Source organism: Spea bombifrons, chromosome 3 (genome assembly GCF_027358695.1).
Source record: "Spea bombifrons isolate aSpeBom1 chromosome 3, aSpeBom1.2.pri, whole genome shotgun sequence".
NCBI lineage: Eukaryota > Metazoa > Chordata > Amphibia > Anura > Pelobatidae > Spea > Spea bombifrons.
Window position 1 is genome coordinate 41,915,899 of NC_071089.1, and position 13,260 is coordinate 41,929,158.

Here is a 13,260-nt window from a genome sequence, read left to right on the forward strand (position 1 = left end):
AGTAACGCTGCAGATGCAATATATTAGGTGGTGTGTATTAGGGATGCACCGATATATTGGTGGCCGAGCCATATCAGAAAAATGCTGCGGAATCACGTGAACTACGTTATGTCACATGACTCTGTTCCTTTCCTGTTTCCCCTGGGCGGGACAAGAGAAGTTGTTCGCACATCGTGCAAGCAACACAGAGGGAAGCAGCAGGGCCCCTGCGGAAGTCTGCAAGGGAGCGATCTTGTCACGTTCCACCCAGGCTGCGGAGCTGCATATCTGTCTTGCTTTAGTTTCTCTGCTTTGCTTCGATCCATTCCTGGATTTCCTTTTGCTTTGTTCTGATCTTCCATTCCTTGCTTCAGCTCTTTGCTTGAGCTCTGTTTCCTTGATAAGGTGTGCCCCACCTGTGTGTTCTGTTTGTCTCAGTCTTCAGTCTAAGGTATGTCTCAGTGCTGTGTGTTTGGTTTTCATGTTTGGTTTGTTTTGTATCTTTGTCTGCAGGGATTAGCGTTAGGACCCACCGTCATTGGAGTACTTTGGCGTAGTGGTGGGCTAAGCATACTATGGCCATATCATGTGACGGAATCTCCAATAGTTATCATGCAGTCCTAGGCTAGTTTCTGTATTTATGTGTGTCAGTCTGTGATGTATCCTGTGGGGTGTCCTTACCTGTCCTGTCTGTATCCCCGGTAGCAGGGTGTCCTGTCTTGTATCCCCGTAGTGCCCTGTATTATGTATATCTTGTCTAGTTATGTTTATTCCTTGTCTGGTTCATTGTAGTGCCCTGTATCATGCATATCTTGTCTGGTTATGTTTATTCCTTGTCTTGTGCCCTGTATCGTGTATATCTTGTATGTCATGTTTCTTGCCTGGTCTCCCTTTCCCTTGCTTGTTATGTGTCTGCTATATTACCCTTTGCTTAGCTTCCATACTCCCAGCCTGCAGCATCCTGCACATGAGTCCTGTGTGAAGTTTCATGCCTGTTCCAGGGTGCCTGCAGGATTCATTTTGTTCTGGACTACATCTGCTGCTATATCAGGGCACTGGTGTGGCCCTGTTCAACTCCACTACTGCACCGTAACTCCTGCACACAATCTTTGGGCGCGCTGGGTTCTTTTAGTCATCTGTTTGGACCCAGTCCGTTACAGATCTTCAGTTCAGGTAAGGGGGTGAGGGAGAGTGTATGAACGAGTATGCGTGAATTAATGATTATCTGTGAATGAATGTTTGTGAATGAGTAAATAAATGAGTCTGTGTGATAGCATGGATGTGTAAGAAGTGGGGGGCATGGCATTGGGAGGCTGTAAGTGATGTGCAGACCCCATACTGCTGGCAGCATCGATACACAAGGGCAGCTAGAAGTGCCCCCCCAACTTACCAATGCACCTCCCTGGTGTCTAGTGAGGCCAGCCGGTGGACATCTGCGCGATGCGTGCAGACAACCTCCGCTGCCTGCACTTCCGCCGGGGCTTCTATGACGGAGAAGCACTGGCGGAGGTGCCCGCAGCGGAGGTTGTCTACGCGCATTGCCGCATCCGGTGACCGTTTGCGTGATACGTGTAGACAACCTCCACTGCCGGCACTTCCGCCGAGGCTTCTATGGTGGAGCACCGGAAGGTTATGTTACGCCGGTGTTCCACCATAGAAGCCCCGGCGGGAGTGCTGGAAGTGGAGGTTGTCTAAGCGCATCTCCCAGACGTCCACGGCTGCCGCAGCAGGGATACATGATAAAGAAAAACACCCACCTGGCGCCCGGAATTGCATGTCCTGGGCGTCGGGTGCCACAAATGGCTTTTATCTTCTCTACTTATGTATGCAGTAAACCCCGAATATAGGCCGCACACCCACTTTAGGTCTTTAAAGGGGGAGGGGGGGGAGTGTGGCCTATATTCTGGCCAATACGATATATGTATGATTGCTAATAGCAATCACATTCCTATCATGCCTAGGTTCCAGCATGTACTGGTTTCCTGCATCCCTAGTGTGTGTGTGTTTATATATGGCCATATGATGTGACGGAATCTCCAATTATTATCACATAGTCCTAGGCTAGTCCTATATTTATGCATGCCTTGTCTGTTATGCCCCTTGCTCTGTCCCCCTTGCTTGCTATGTTTCTCCTGTACTCTGCTTAGCTTTCCTACTCCCAGCATGCAGCATCCTGCACATGATTCTAGTGCTATGTCTCATGCCTGCTCCAGGATATCTCCAAGTTCTGCTCTGTTCTGACATCATCCGCTGCTATGTTGGGGCGCTGGTATGTGGCTGCACAACCCTAGGTGCTCAACACCCGGGGTGAGTGCAGTCGCCCTGCACCAGGCCCTGTCCAACTCCGCTACTGCACAATAACTCCTGAACTCCATTTTTGGGCGCTCTGGGCTACAGTCATCTGTATGGCCCCAGTTCCTGACAGTATGGAATACCATTATCATGCTAAAGAAACAAACTGTAGTTGGTAAATACACATGTCCACAAGCATGGCCACCTTTGTGCACCAGATTTTGTGGCCACCACCTGGCTGACCATGGTGGGAATTGTAGTCCACAAAATATTACCAGCCCATTTTTAAACTAATATTTTTTATTATTATTCAATTCATTTTTTTGAATGTATATAATGTTGTTGACAGGTATACATGTAAACCCAGAGAGCAAGTTGTGTATGCCATATTTCTGAACTGGCCAGCAGGTTGGAAAATAACTCTTGGAGAACCTAGAACTGACGCTGCAAAAACACAGGTAAAATTTACTTAACTGTACTTACAGTGCAGAATATATTTGTGCTATATATAGATCAGGGGAAATTTTGCAGAACTCAAATAGTTTGCATTCATTTTCCTTTTCTAGAGGCCTTACACGTGCACATATAAAAATGTACAAGCATATATAAAGCCATGTTTAGATAAACGTGCGCACACACATACGTAGACATCAGATATTTACAGATACTTGCACTTATATTTGCTTGGTGCTAATCAATGTATTTTTTTTCATACAAAATTGTTTTCCATGTGATTACAGTATGAAATATTCCTATGGCAGCGGTGACACAGGCAGACTGTTTCAGGGGCAGAAGCCTACCATGCCAATATCTGGCTTAGTATATAGTGATGGGAGTTATTCTGTACCGCCATCAACACCTGGCTCAGTATATAGTGATGGGAGTTATGCTGTACTAAGTCTGTTCAGTAAATGCTATTTCTTTAAACGTATTTTATTTATAAGTTAATGATTTATTTTTTCAGGTCCTAGTTTTTTTCAGTTGACATACAGATAAAAGTTTGTGAACAATATTTGCCAACATATATATATTTATTTTTTTGTGTGTGTGTGGGGGGGGGGTGCCACATGCAGGATCCGCTCTGGGTGCCAAATACTCTAGGTACACCCCTGATGACAACACTATTCAATCTTTTGTTGGTACAAAAAAGGAAGTGATGTGTATGCTAAAATGGCAGTAAAGGGGGAAGTTATAATCATGGGTGAACTGGAAGTTATAATCATGGGTGAACTGGAAAGCCAAAGTACCTGGTTGTGCCCAAAGTGCAGCTATTCTAAACTCCCTACTGGGATTATCTTTAAAACAAGTTGAGGCGCCAACTCGTCATATTAGATTTAGCGTTCACAAATGAAGATGAAAGTTGAAAGCTGAAAGTTTTTGGGATCTAGTGATCTTCAGTCTGCGATGGGAGAAAATCTGTGTCCTCACTCATGGCTGCTCTAGGAGTAATAGAGACCGGGAAATATCCCATAAATTGTTAACCCGCTGGTACCGGCCCCCGGACCTAGTTTCCGCTTACCACCCTGATATACCTAACAGGTGTTGGAGATGTGATGCCACTCACTCCTGCACCTGTGGTGGCACTGTCCTAGCGTAGTCCCCTATTGGACTTCCGTCCACTCGCAGAAACAGCACTTCACTGACAGGGTCATCCCATTCACACCAGAGTTCTTTCTTCTCCACCATATACCGTACTCAGAGAGTTGGTTCCAGAAGTCGGTGGTCCGCCCCCTCTTAACTGCAGCAAAGGCACTAATCCCCCTATGCTGGGGCAATCCTGTCCCGCCTACTTTTCGGGACTGGGTTCTACAGGGGAACAGTTACAAATCTTTGAAGAATTGAACTTACTATCTGTAGGGGCAACCGAGAGAAACTGGTCCACCTGGTTCTATTGGCTAGAGTTCGTGTCAGGTCCCCTTATCCGTCCCTTATTGAACTAGGTCTCCTTCTGAGCTGACTGCATTGTTGGGCTTTTCTTTACTTTTCTTCTTTGCCCCCCCATTTTATTCCCTCTTGCCCCCCCCTTTTTTCTCCTCTTTTCCACTACCCTTTTCCTTTGTGTACCTCCCTTTTGTGTGTCTGGCTCCTCATGTACATCAGGGCTTCCTATACACAAGTTGTTTTTGATGTTTTGTCTCCATAAACACGTAAACATACTATATTGCTCACTCGTGTTGGCGCATGTAGTGATAAGTGATAGTCCCCTCCCGTCAATATGGTCTAATGACCAAAATACATAAGTACATGCTTGCGTACATTTCATCTGTTGTAAATGCAATACTTTACCTTTGCTGTAAGTATAGATTATGCAGTGTGCTGCTGCCTAATTAGGGAAAGTATTATTTATTCATGTACACCAGTGGTGTGTGTTTGCTATTCTTGTGTAAAGGGACATCAGTTAGGAAAAAAGAGTTACTTGATACATGTGAGTTTGTGGTAGAGGTTCCACTTCAGTTGTCTAAGGTAAAGACAAGTCGACGGGGCCTGATGGGATACACCCCAAGTTATTAAGACAAGCAAAACTTCTGTCCCCAGTTTCCCGTAGGCATCTTTGTCACTAAACATGGCACTATGGAAAGCTATTTAGTGATAAAGATGCCTATGGGAAACTGGGGACAGAGTAAATTAATGGGATTAATTAATGGTAATTAAAAGTATGCATTGGTGCTTTTTAGATGATTGCTTGAGATTTTTTTAATGTGACAAATGTTCTATTGAACACTTTGATTAACTGCTTTTCATATATATATATATATATATATATATATATATATATATAAATTTGCTAAACAGCTTGAAATTGTTCAAAGTGCATTTTTACAGTAGATTTTACTTGTGAGAGACTGCCTGAGTCTCTGTGTGTGTGAGAGACTGCCTGAGTCTCTGTGTGCGAGAGAGACTGCCTGAGTCTCTGTGTGCGAGAGAGACTGCCTGAGTCTCTGTGTGCGAGAGAGACTGCCTGAGTCTCTGTGTGCGTGTGAGAGAGAGAGAGACTGCATGAATCTGTGTGCGTGTTACCTTGCCAGCGGATCTGCTGTGTCCTCGAGCGGGGGAGCCGAGACGCAGCTCGCTCAGGCAGCCCCCGGCTCGTTCCACTCGCGGGAAACGAGCCGCAGACCGTCCTGCTGCTGGACGCGCGTCCCCATGTGGATGCGCGAACGGCTATCTCATGAATATTCATGACGGGTCTTAAAGGGACCTTTATCTTTTTTCCTCCTCCCCCTTAATTAGGTGGGTAGAAAGATCTAGGAGTGGAGGGATATTTAAACCCTCAGTTTACAGCTATCCCTTGCCTGTGATAGTGCCTTTATTGCCTTCACTCGCGTTTTGAAACCTGTTTGCTTTTTCGTTGTCTGATATCTGCTTGTAGCTGACTATCCGTTGTTTGCCGGCTGCCCTTGGCTGAACTCTGCTTGTATCTGACTACTCGTTGTTTGCCGCCTGCCCTGACCTTTGCTCGTGACCCCGACTATCCGATTGCCTGCTCCATGAATTCATCTGTACGTTCCTGCATTAATGGGGACCCCTGGTTGCTGATACTTCTTCCAGGAATCTGCGTAGCTCTTCATCACCGCTTGGGGGCACCTTTCCTTGTACTGCAGCGTGGATCCACAGCCTGACCCGCCGTTAGTGACAGTATCACAGGCCCTACTATGGATCCCGCAGACTTGGCAAGGATGTCCAACAGACAAGACAGACAGGATTAAGTTCTTGCTGCTCACACTTCCCAACTCCAATCCTTGGAACGGAAATTAGATGTGGCGGACCTTCTAAGATCTATGGCTACGAATCTGTCCCCAACTATGCCGTAAGGGGCATCCTCCGATTCATCACCTCCTGTTCCGGGGCAAAATACTTCCGCCAAAGCACCCAAGATGCCACTGCCTGACAAGTTTTCTGGTGATCCTCAAGAGTGTCGCGGTTTCCTGAATCAGTGTGCCTTACACTTCCGGGCACATCCTCATACCTTCTCCTCTCATTGCAACAGAGTGACTTTATTATAAACGTATCAAAAGGAGAAGCATTGGCGTGGGCATCACCACTTCTAGAACAGAACTCGCCTATTGTGGAAGATGCAGACGCCTTTATTGCATCTTTTCGTGCTGTCTTTGATGCTCCTGGGAGGCGTGAAGCTGGTGAATCCAATTTAATGGAAGTTCAACAGGGAAGAAGATCTGTGGCCCAATACGCCGTTGAATTCCGCACATTAGCGTATGAGACAGACTGGAATGTCAGCGCTCTGGCATCTGCCTTTCGCAGGGGTTTGAATGAATCTATTAAAGATGCTCTCACCTACCGTGACTTACCTCATGACCTAGAAAATTTGATCGCCCTGTGTTTACGTTTAGAAGCCAGAGGTCAGGAGAGAAAGTTCGAACGTGACCGAGAACGCGATAGAAGACCACGTCAATTGAGGCCTTGGACGCGACATCCCACTCCTGCACCTGCTGAACCCGCTGCCGTTGTTGCTGAGCCTATGGAAATAGGTCCGGTGCTCCATCTATCTGCTGAAGAGAAGCAACGCCGCAGAACTTTGGGACTATGTTTATATTGCGGTCAAAAAGGACATTTGATTTATGCTTGCCCTAGGAAACCGGGAAACGCCAGGAGGTCAGAGGTGCTTCACTAAGTGCTACTGTTGCTACACCTCCTCAGTCGCAAAGACTTTTGGTTCCCATCCAGCTGCAATGGTCAGGCCGCCAAGTGGCCACACAAGCTTTCATTGATTTGGGTGCGGCTGAAAATTTTATTGACACGTCATTGGCCTTGGAACACAGAATTCCTTTACAACCTAGGACTCAGAAAACCTCAATTACTGCATAAGACGGTTCTCCTCTGGGAACTGGGATCGTGTCCTTTCAAACCGAGGTTATTGGTGCCGTTATCGGAATACTTCTGAAGAAATACAATTTAATGTACTATCCAGTCCTCATATTTCCGTCATCCTAGGAATGTCATGGCTACGACAACATAATCCCAGCATAGACTGGAGAGAAGGACAGATTTTGGCTTGGAGTAAAGAATGTTTAAAGAACTGTTGCAGCCCTCCTACTAAGTTAAGTTTAATGCTCGAAGTAGCTGCTCAGGACCCTCGTCACCTGGTACCTCCTCAATATTGGGAATATTTGGATGTGTTTTCTAAAAGAAAAGCAGAAACCTTACCTCCCCATCGGGCGTACGATTGTACAATAAAATTGTTACCTGGCACCAACCCATCTAAAGGGCACACACATCCATTGTCCCAACCAGAAAATCAAGCCTTGGCCCAGTATATAGAAGAAAGTTTAAAGAAAGGTTTCATCAGACCTTCTGCGTCTCCTGAATAACCATCAAAAACAAGTACCCGCTTCCCCTCATAACTGAACTTTATGATCAACTGAAAGACGCCACTATCTTTACCAAACTTGATCTACGGGGGACCTATAATCTGATTAGAATACAAGAAGGGGACGAATGAAAGACAGCTTTCAATACGAGATATGGACATTATGAGTATCTTGTGATGCCTTTTGGGCTATGTAATGCCCCAGCAGTGTTCCAGAGTTTCGTGAATGATATTTTTCGTGACATGTTGTTATCCCATGTCTATCTCGATGACATTCTCATTTACTCTAAAAATTTGGAAGAACATCGGCAACACGTCCGTCAAGTATTACAAAGGTTAAGGGAACATTCATTATTTGCTAAAGTTGAGAAGTGCGAGTTTGATTGTGAAAAGGTGAAATTTTTAGGATACATTCTATCTGCTGGACAATTAGAGATGGATCCTGACAAACTAACGGCCATCAAAGACTGGGAGGAGCCTTCTGATATTAAGGGTATTCAGTGATTTTGTAGGCTTCGCCAATTATTATCGTCGCTTCATTCGGAACTTCTCTCAGATTATCGCTCCAATCATTGCACTGACTAGAAAAGGGGCAAATCCTAAATCTTGGTTCCCTGAAGCTAGTAAGGCCTTTGAAAGACTAAAATTGGCCTTTACTACAGCACCTATCTTAAAACGCCCCAATCCTGACGCGTCAGAAACCAGGGGCTGGAGCTATTTTGTCTCAACGAGATCAAATTTCTAACCGTCTTCATCCTTGTTCCTATTTTTCTAAGATTTTTTCGTCAGCCGAACAAAGTTATGATATAGGGAACCGGGAATTACTGGCTATTAAATTAGCGTTGGAAGAATGGCGACATCTGCTCGAAGGGACTGAAACTCCCATGAATATTCTTACTGACCACAAAAACCTAGTGTATATAGAAAAAGCCAAACGACTCAATCCTCGACAGGCTCGATGGGCATTATTTTCTATGCGGTTTAATTTCTCCATTTCCTTTCGACCGGGTTCAAAGAATACTAAGGCCGATGCGCTGTCTAGACAGCATGAGGTGTCTAATATGGAAACTTCTGTCGAACCGATCGTACCTCCTACAAAAATAATTGCTACCATACACAGTACCCTCATGTGGCACATTTTTAAATCTCAGACGCCCCGTCCCCGAGGGAAAATTTCACCTCCTGGGAGACTTTATGTGCAACCACGCTTTCGTAAAGCCGTTCTGTCCTGGGGTCATGCTTCTCCGGTAGCAGGTCATCGGGGAACTCGGAATGTAAAATTTCTTCCGCAGAGGAACTTCTGGTGGCCTACTATGAATCATGACATATCTGACTTTGTGCAAGCATGTACTGTATGCGGTCATAATAAAATCCCGCATACTAGACTGGCGGGGTTATTATGTCCATTACCTGTTCCAGACCGACTATGGCAGCACTTAGCCATGGATTTTGTTACGGACCTAACTCCTTCTCGTGGACATACGACTATTTTAGTAGTGGTAGATTTGTTTAGCAAACAAGCACGTTTTATCACTCTCTCTAAACTTCCGTCTGTCAGTACACTAGCTGACATCTTCATGAAAGAAATCATAAGACTTCACGGAGTTCCTCAAATAATTACCGTATTTGCTCGATTATAAGACGAGGTTTTTTCCAGAGCAAATGCTCTGAAAAATACCCCTTGTCTTAAAATCGAGGTCGTCTTCTAATCAGACCTCATTCTGCTTCGGCCGTGCAGCTAACCGTGTTTTGATCGCGAGCAGCGTCTCTGCTATTAGCAGCAGGAAACAGGAAGCTAGCACAGTCCTCACATAACTCTACCTCCCCCCTCCTTCCTCTGGGGGCGGGGCCAGAGAAGTTGCTCGCACCGCTGGGCCCCTGCAGAAGTCTGCGAGTGGGAGATCTGCAGTTCAGGTAAGGGGGTGGGGGGTTTGAGCGTGTGTGTGTATGTGTGATTAATGGAATGAATGAGTATTTAAATGTTTGTGAATGAGTGTGTGTGTGTGATAGCATGGATGTGTAAGGGGGGTGGGGGTGGTAGCATGGCATAGGGAGGCTGTAATCACACTTCTAACATCCCTAGGTTCCAGCATGTACTGGCTGCCTTGGCTTGATAGGAGTGTGATTGCTGTTAGCAGTATATATAAATATATCTCCAGAAATGCATTTTAACCCCCTATATGCCACTCAGCCCCATGATATGCCTTTTAACCCCCTATATGCCAGAGTGGCATATAGGGGTATAAGGCATATCATGGGGCAGAGGGGCATATAGGGGGTTAAAAGGCACATCATGGGGCAGAGTGGCAAATAGGGGGGTATAAGGCATTTCTGGGGGCAGAGTGGCAAGCCTGGGGGCAGATGTGCATAACTGGGGGGGGCAGGTTGGCAAATAAAAGGAAATAAAAAATATATTTTTCTCAATCATAGCTTTTATTAAATATGAAAATTAGTTTACATGAATTAATATTTACTAGTAAAACTTTTTTCCTATAGGGTAGTCTTATATTCAGGCTTTTTGTTTTTTTCCTAAATTAATATTTTGATTTTGGGGGGTCATCTTATAATCGAGCAAATACGGTATTTCTGATAGAGGTTCACAATTTATCTCGAAATTCTGGAGAGCAATGTGTAGACTTATGGGAATTGAGTTACATTTTTCTTCCTCCCACCATCCACAATGGACAAGCGGAGAGAACAAATCAAGTCCTTACCTGAGAATGTATGTTTCAGAGGACCAGTCTGATTGGTCAACGCTTTTGTATCTTGCCGAATGGCCATACAACAGCTCATATCACGAGTCACTACGGATGTCTCCGTTTAAAGCGGTTCATGGTTATGAACCTTCATTTTGGCCTCAAGAAACCAGTACCACGGGGGTTCCAGCAGCCGAAGCCCAATTACAGGTTTTACGTGATCATTGGGCACTTATTTCGGAACAGTTAAAGCAGACTAAAAGGTTGCAAAAGAAAATGGCCGATAAGTATCGATCTAAAGGACCTGTGCTCAACCCGGGAGATTGTGTGGCTTTCCACAAAACATCTTCATCTCTAACAACCTGCCAGAACCCTAGGACCTAAATATATTGGTCCATATAAAATTAGAACACAGATTAACAGAGTTACCTATTCTCTTGTGCTTCCCAAAACGCTACGCATTCATAATGCATTTCATGTTTCTTTATTAAAGCCAGTAATTAGGAATCAATACTCCTCTACGATTCGTACTCCCGACCCTGTAATTGTTCAAGGCGAAGAAGAATACGAAGTACAGACCATCCTAGAAAGAAACAAGGGAGGCTCCAGTATTTTATTAGATGAAAGGGATACGGTCCTGAGGAGAGTTCTTGGGTTCTTGCTTCGGATGTCCATGCTACAGCCAAGATTCGTTCTTTTCATAGACAATTCCCACAGAAACCGGCTTCTGATCTCCAGGATGGCTCTTGTGGACAGGGGGGTACTGTTACCTTGCCAGCGGATCCGCTGTGTCCTCGAGCGGGGGAGCCCAGACGCAGGCAGCCCCCGGCTCGTCCTGCTCGCGGGAAACACGGCGAGGTCCGTTCTGCCGCTGGACGCGCGCCCCTGTGTATATCGAGAGATCTAGACGGGACGCGCGAACGGCTATCTCATGAATATTCATGACGGGTCTTAAAGGGACCTTTATCTTTTTTCCTCCTCCCCCTTAATTAGGTGGGTAGGAGGATCTAGGAGTGGAGGGATATTTAAACCCTCAGTTTACAGCTATCCCTTGCCTGTGATAGTGCCTTTATTCCCTTCACTCGCGTTTTGAAACGTGAGAGAGACTGCCTGAGTTTGTATGAGAGATAGAGACTGCCTGAGTCTGTGTGTGTGTGTAAGGTTTTCATTTTTTAGTATGAAATCTCGGAAGTGGTTACTAAAAAAATTGAATCCCACCACTGTAAAGGGGGGGCAAACTAAGGGCAATCTAAATCCTGGGGGGGCAGTGAAGATTATTAATGTATTTATTTATAACATTATTGTGTCAGTGAGATTCTCTGAAGGATTCGAATCTTTGAACGACTCTCTGAATCTCATAAGTCATGGTTCCTCTGTGAATTAATGAGCCGTAACCTGATCCCAGAGTCTGTGCAGATGACTCACTCTAGGATCAGGTTACAATTGCATGATTCACAGACTAAACTGTTACAAATGAATCGTTCAGTCTACTGAACTGATTCATCCGTATCACTGAAAAGAATCGGATCAAAAGAACGATTCGTTCATGATCCGGACATCACTACAATCTGGTAGTTGCTTCTTCATAGATCTCAACTAAGCAGAGACACAGCTAGCAGGTAGTTTTATTTCAAACATGTATTGCAGCTAAGGGTAGTTAATACTCCAGCTCTCATGTCTGATATGTTAAGCATCATGGGAAGGTTAATTTTGAAATCATTATGGATCATCACTGCAACTACTGTGGAATGCACATATCATGATACTCATTTAGCTGGGTCAATATCATGACAAATATAACAGCACTTTGATTGCCAAATGTTATCATAACTGTTGGAAAACTACCCAGTGTCCTATTTTGTCCCTTTTCTTCTTTAACTTCCCTCTAACTACTCTTTTGTTTGCGATACCTCAGAATACCACAATACACAAGTTTAACTTTTCTTTACTGCAACTCCCATGATGTTGAGCCAGCATTAGTAGGAATTGTAGCTGGTAACTACAGTAAGTCAACAGAAGTACAAACAGTAACCTTTATTGACTGCATCTACAATAATATTCAACAGCCATATTGCAGCCTGAACTTCATGGGAATTGTAGTTAGAGACTGGGGTTTTGTTGGCCTGAATTGTTCTCCATGTAAGTGTTCTCATGTTGTCAGGGAAACTAAACATTGAAGACCACACTTCTAAAAGAAATATTCAAATTTAAGGATGTAAAGAGTAAACTATTTTAATGCAAACATTAGGGCTGATATGGCAATATTAATAGGAAGAGGATGCAAGTGCTATTTCTGAGAGCTCTTGTGTGCATGCAAATGTTTGTTATTGTAGTGCTACAATAGAAGGTGTTTAGTTTATGTTTTGGACATATTGCATGATGCTCGCCAACCTATTTGCTCCATCGGAGGAAGACAATCTGTCTTTATGATGCTGTTCTTTTACCTTACATAACTTATTTTTACTATTTGTCTTGTTTCAGGTTCAGTTAATTGGCTACAAAGGAAACCTTAACTGGGAGCCATTGGGCGAGAAAGGAATGGTAGCAAATTTGCCAGTGCTTACTCCTACACGGCTGTCAATGAATTCGGGATGGGCACTTAGGATCAAAAATATTAAATGAAAATGTATCGACGCCTTCTAATCATGGTTCAACTCTGACCTTTTGGCAAAATTATTTTTATGCTGGAAATTGAATGAATAAATAAAGCACTGGATATTCATTATGATTTGTTTCTAGATGTGTAAGTATTCAGAATGACTTTCTGTGCCATGTGGTTGCTTAAATGTGTCCAGGTGAGGGCTATCAGTCTAAGGCCTGTAGGGCAAATCTAGTCAAGTGGCCTATTGCGCCACTGAATCAGCCCATCGTTTCCTGATTTTTTTTTAACGCATATTGATGTGATGGGATTGGGATAACATTAAAAATATTGGGATAACACTAAAAATAAATTATCATACACGGGGC

At 44.4% G+C, this 13,260-nt stretch overlaps 1 protein-coding gene across 1 annotated transcript in view; it reads left to right on the forward strand.

Moving 5' to 3' along the window:
- The window catches only part of FUCA2 (alpha-L-fucosidase 2), a 57,757-nt gene extending 44,738 nt beyond the window's left edge, over nucleotides 1–13,019 (forward strand). The window contains exons 6-7 of the mRNA XM_053460264.1: nucleotides 2,621–2,729; nucleotides 12,775–13,019. Coding sequence (XP_053316239.1) covers nucleotides 2,621–2,729; nucleotides 12,775–12,915 — 250 coding nt within the window. The 3' untranslated portion in view covers nucleotides 12,916–13,019. The remainder of the gene's footprint in view (nucleotides 1–2,620; nucleotides 2,730–12,774) is intronic.
- The last annotated feature ends 241 nt before the right edge of the window (nucleotides 13,020–13,260 follow it).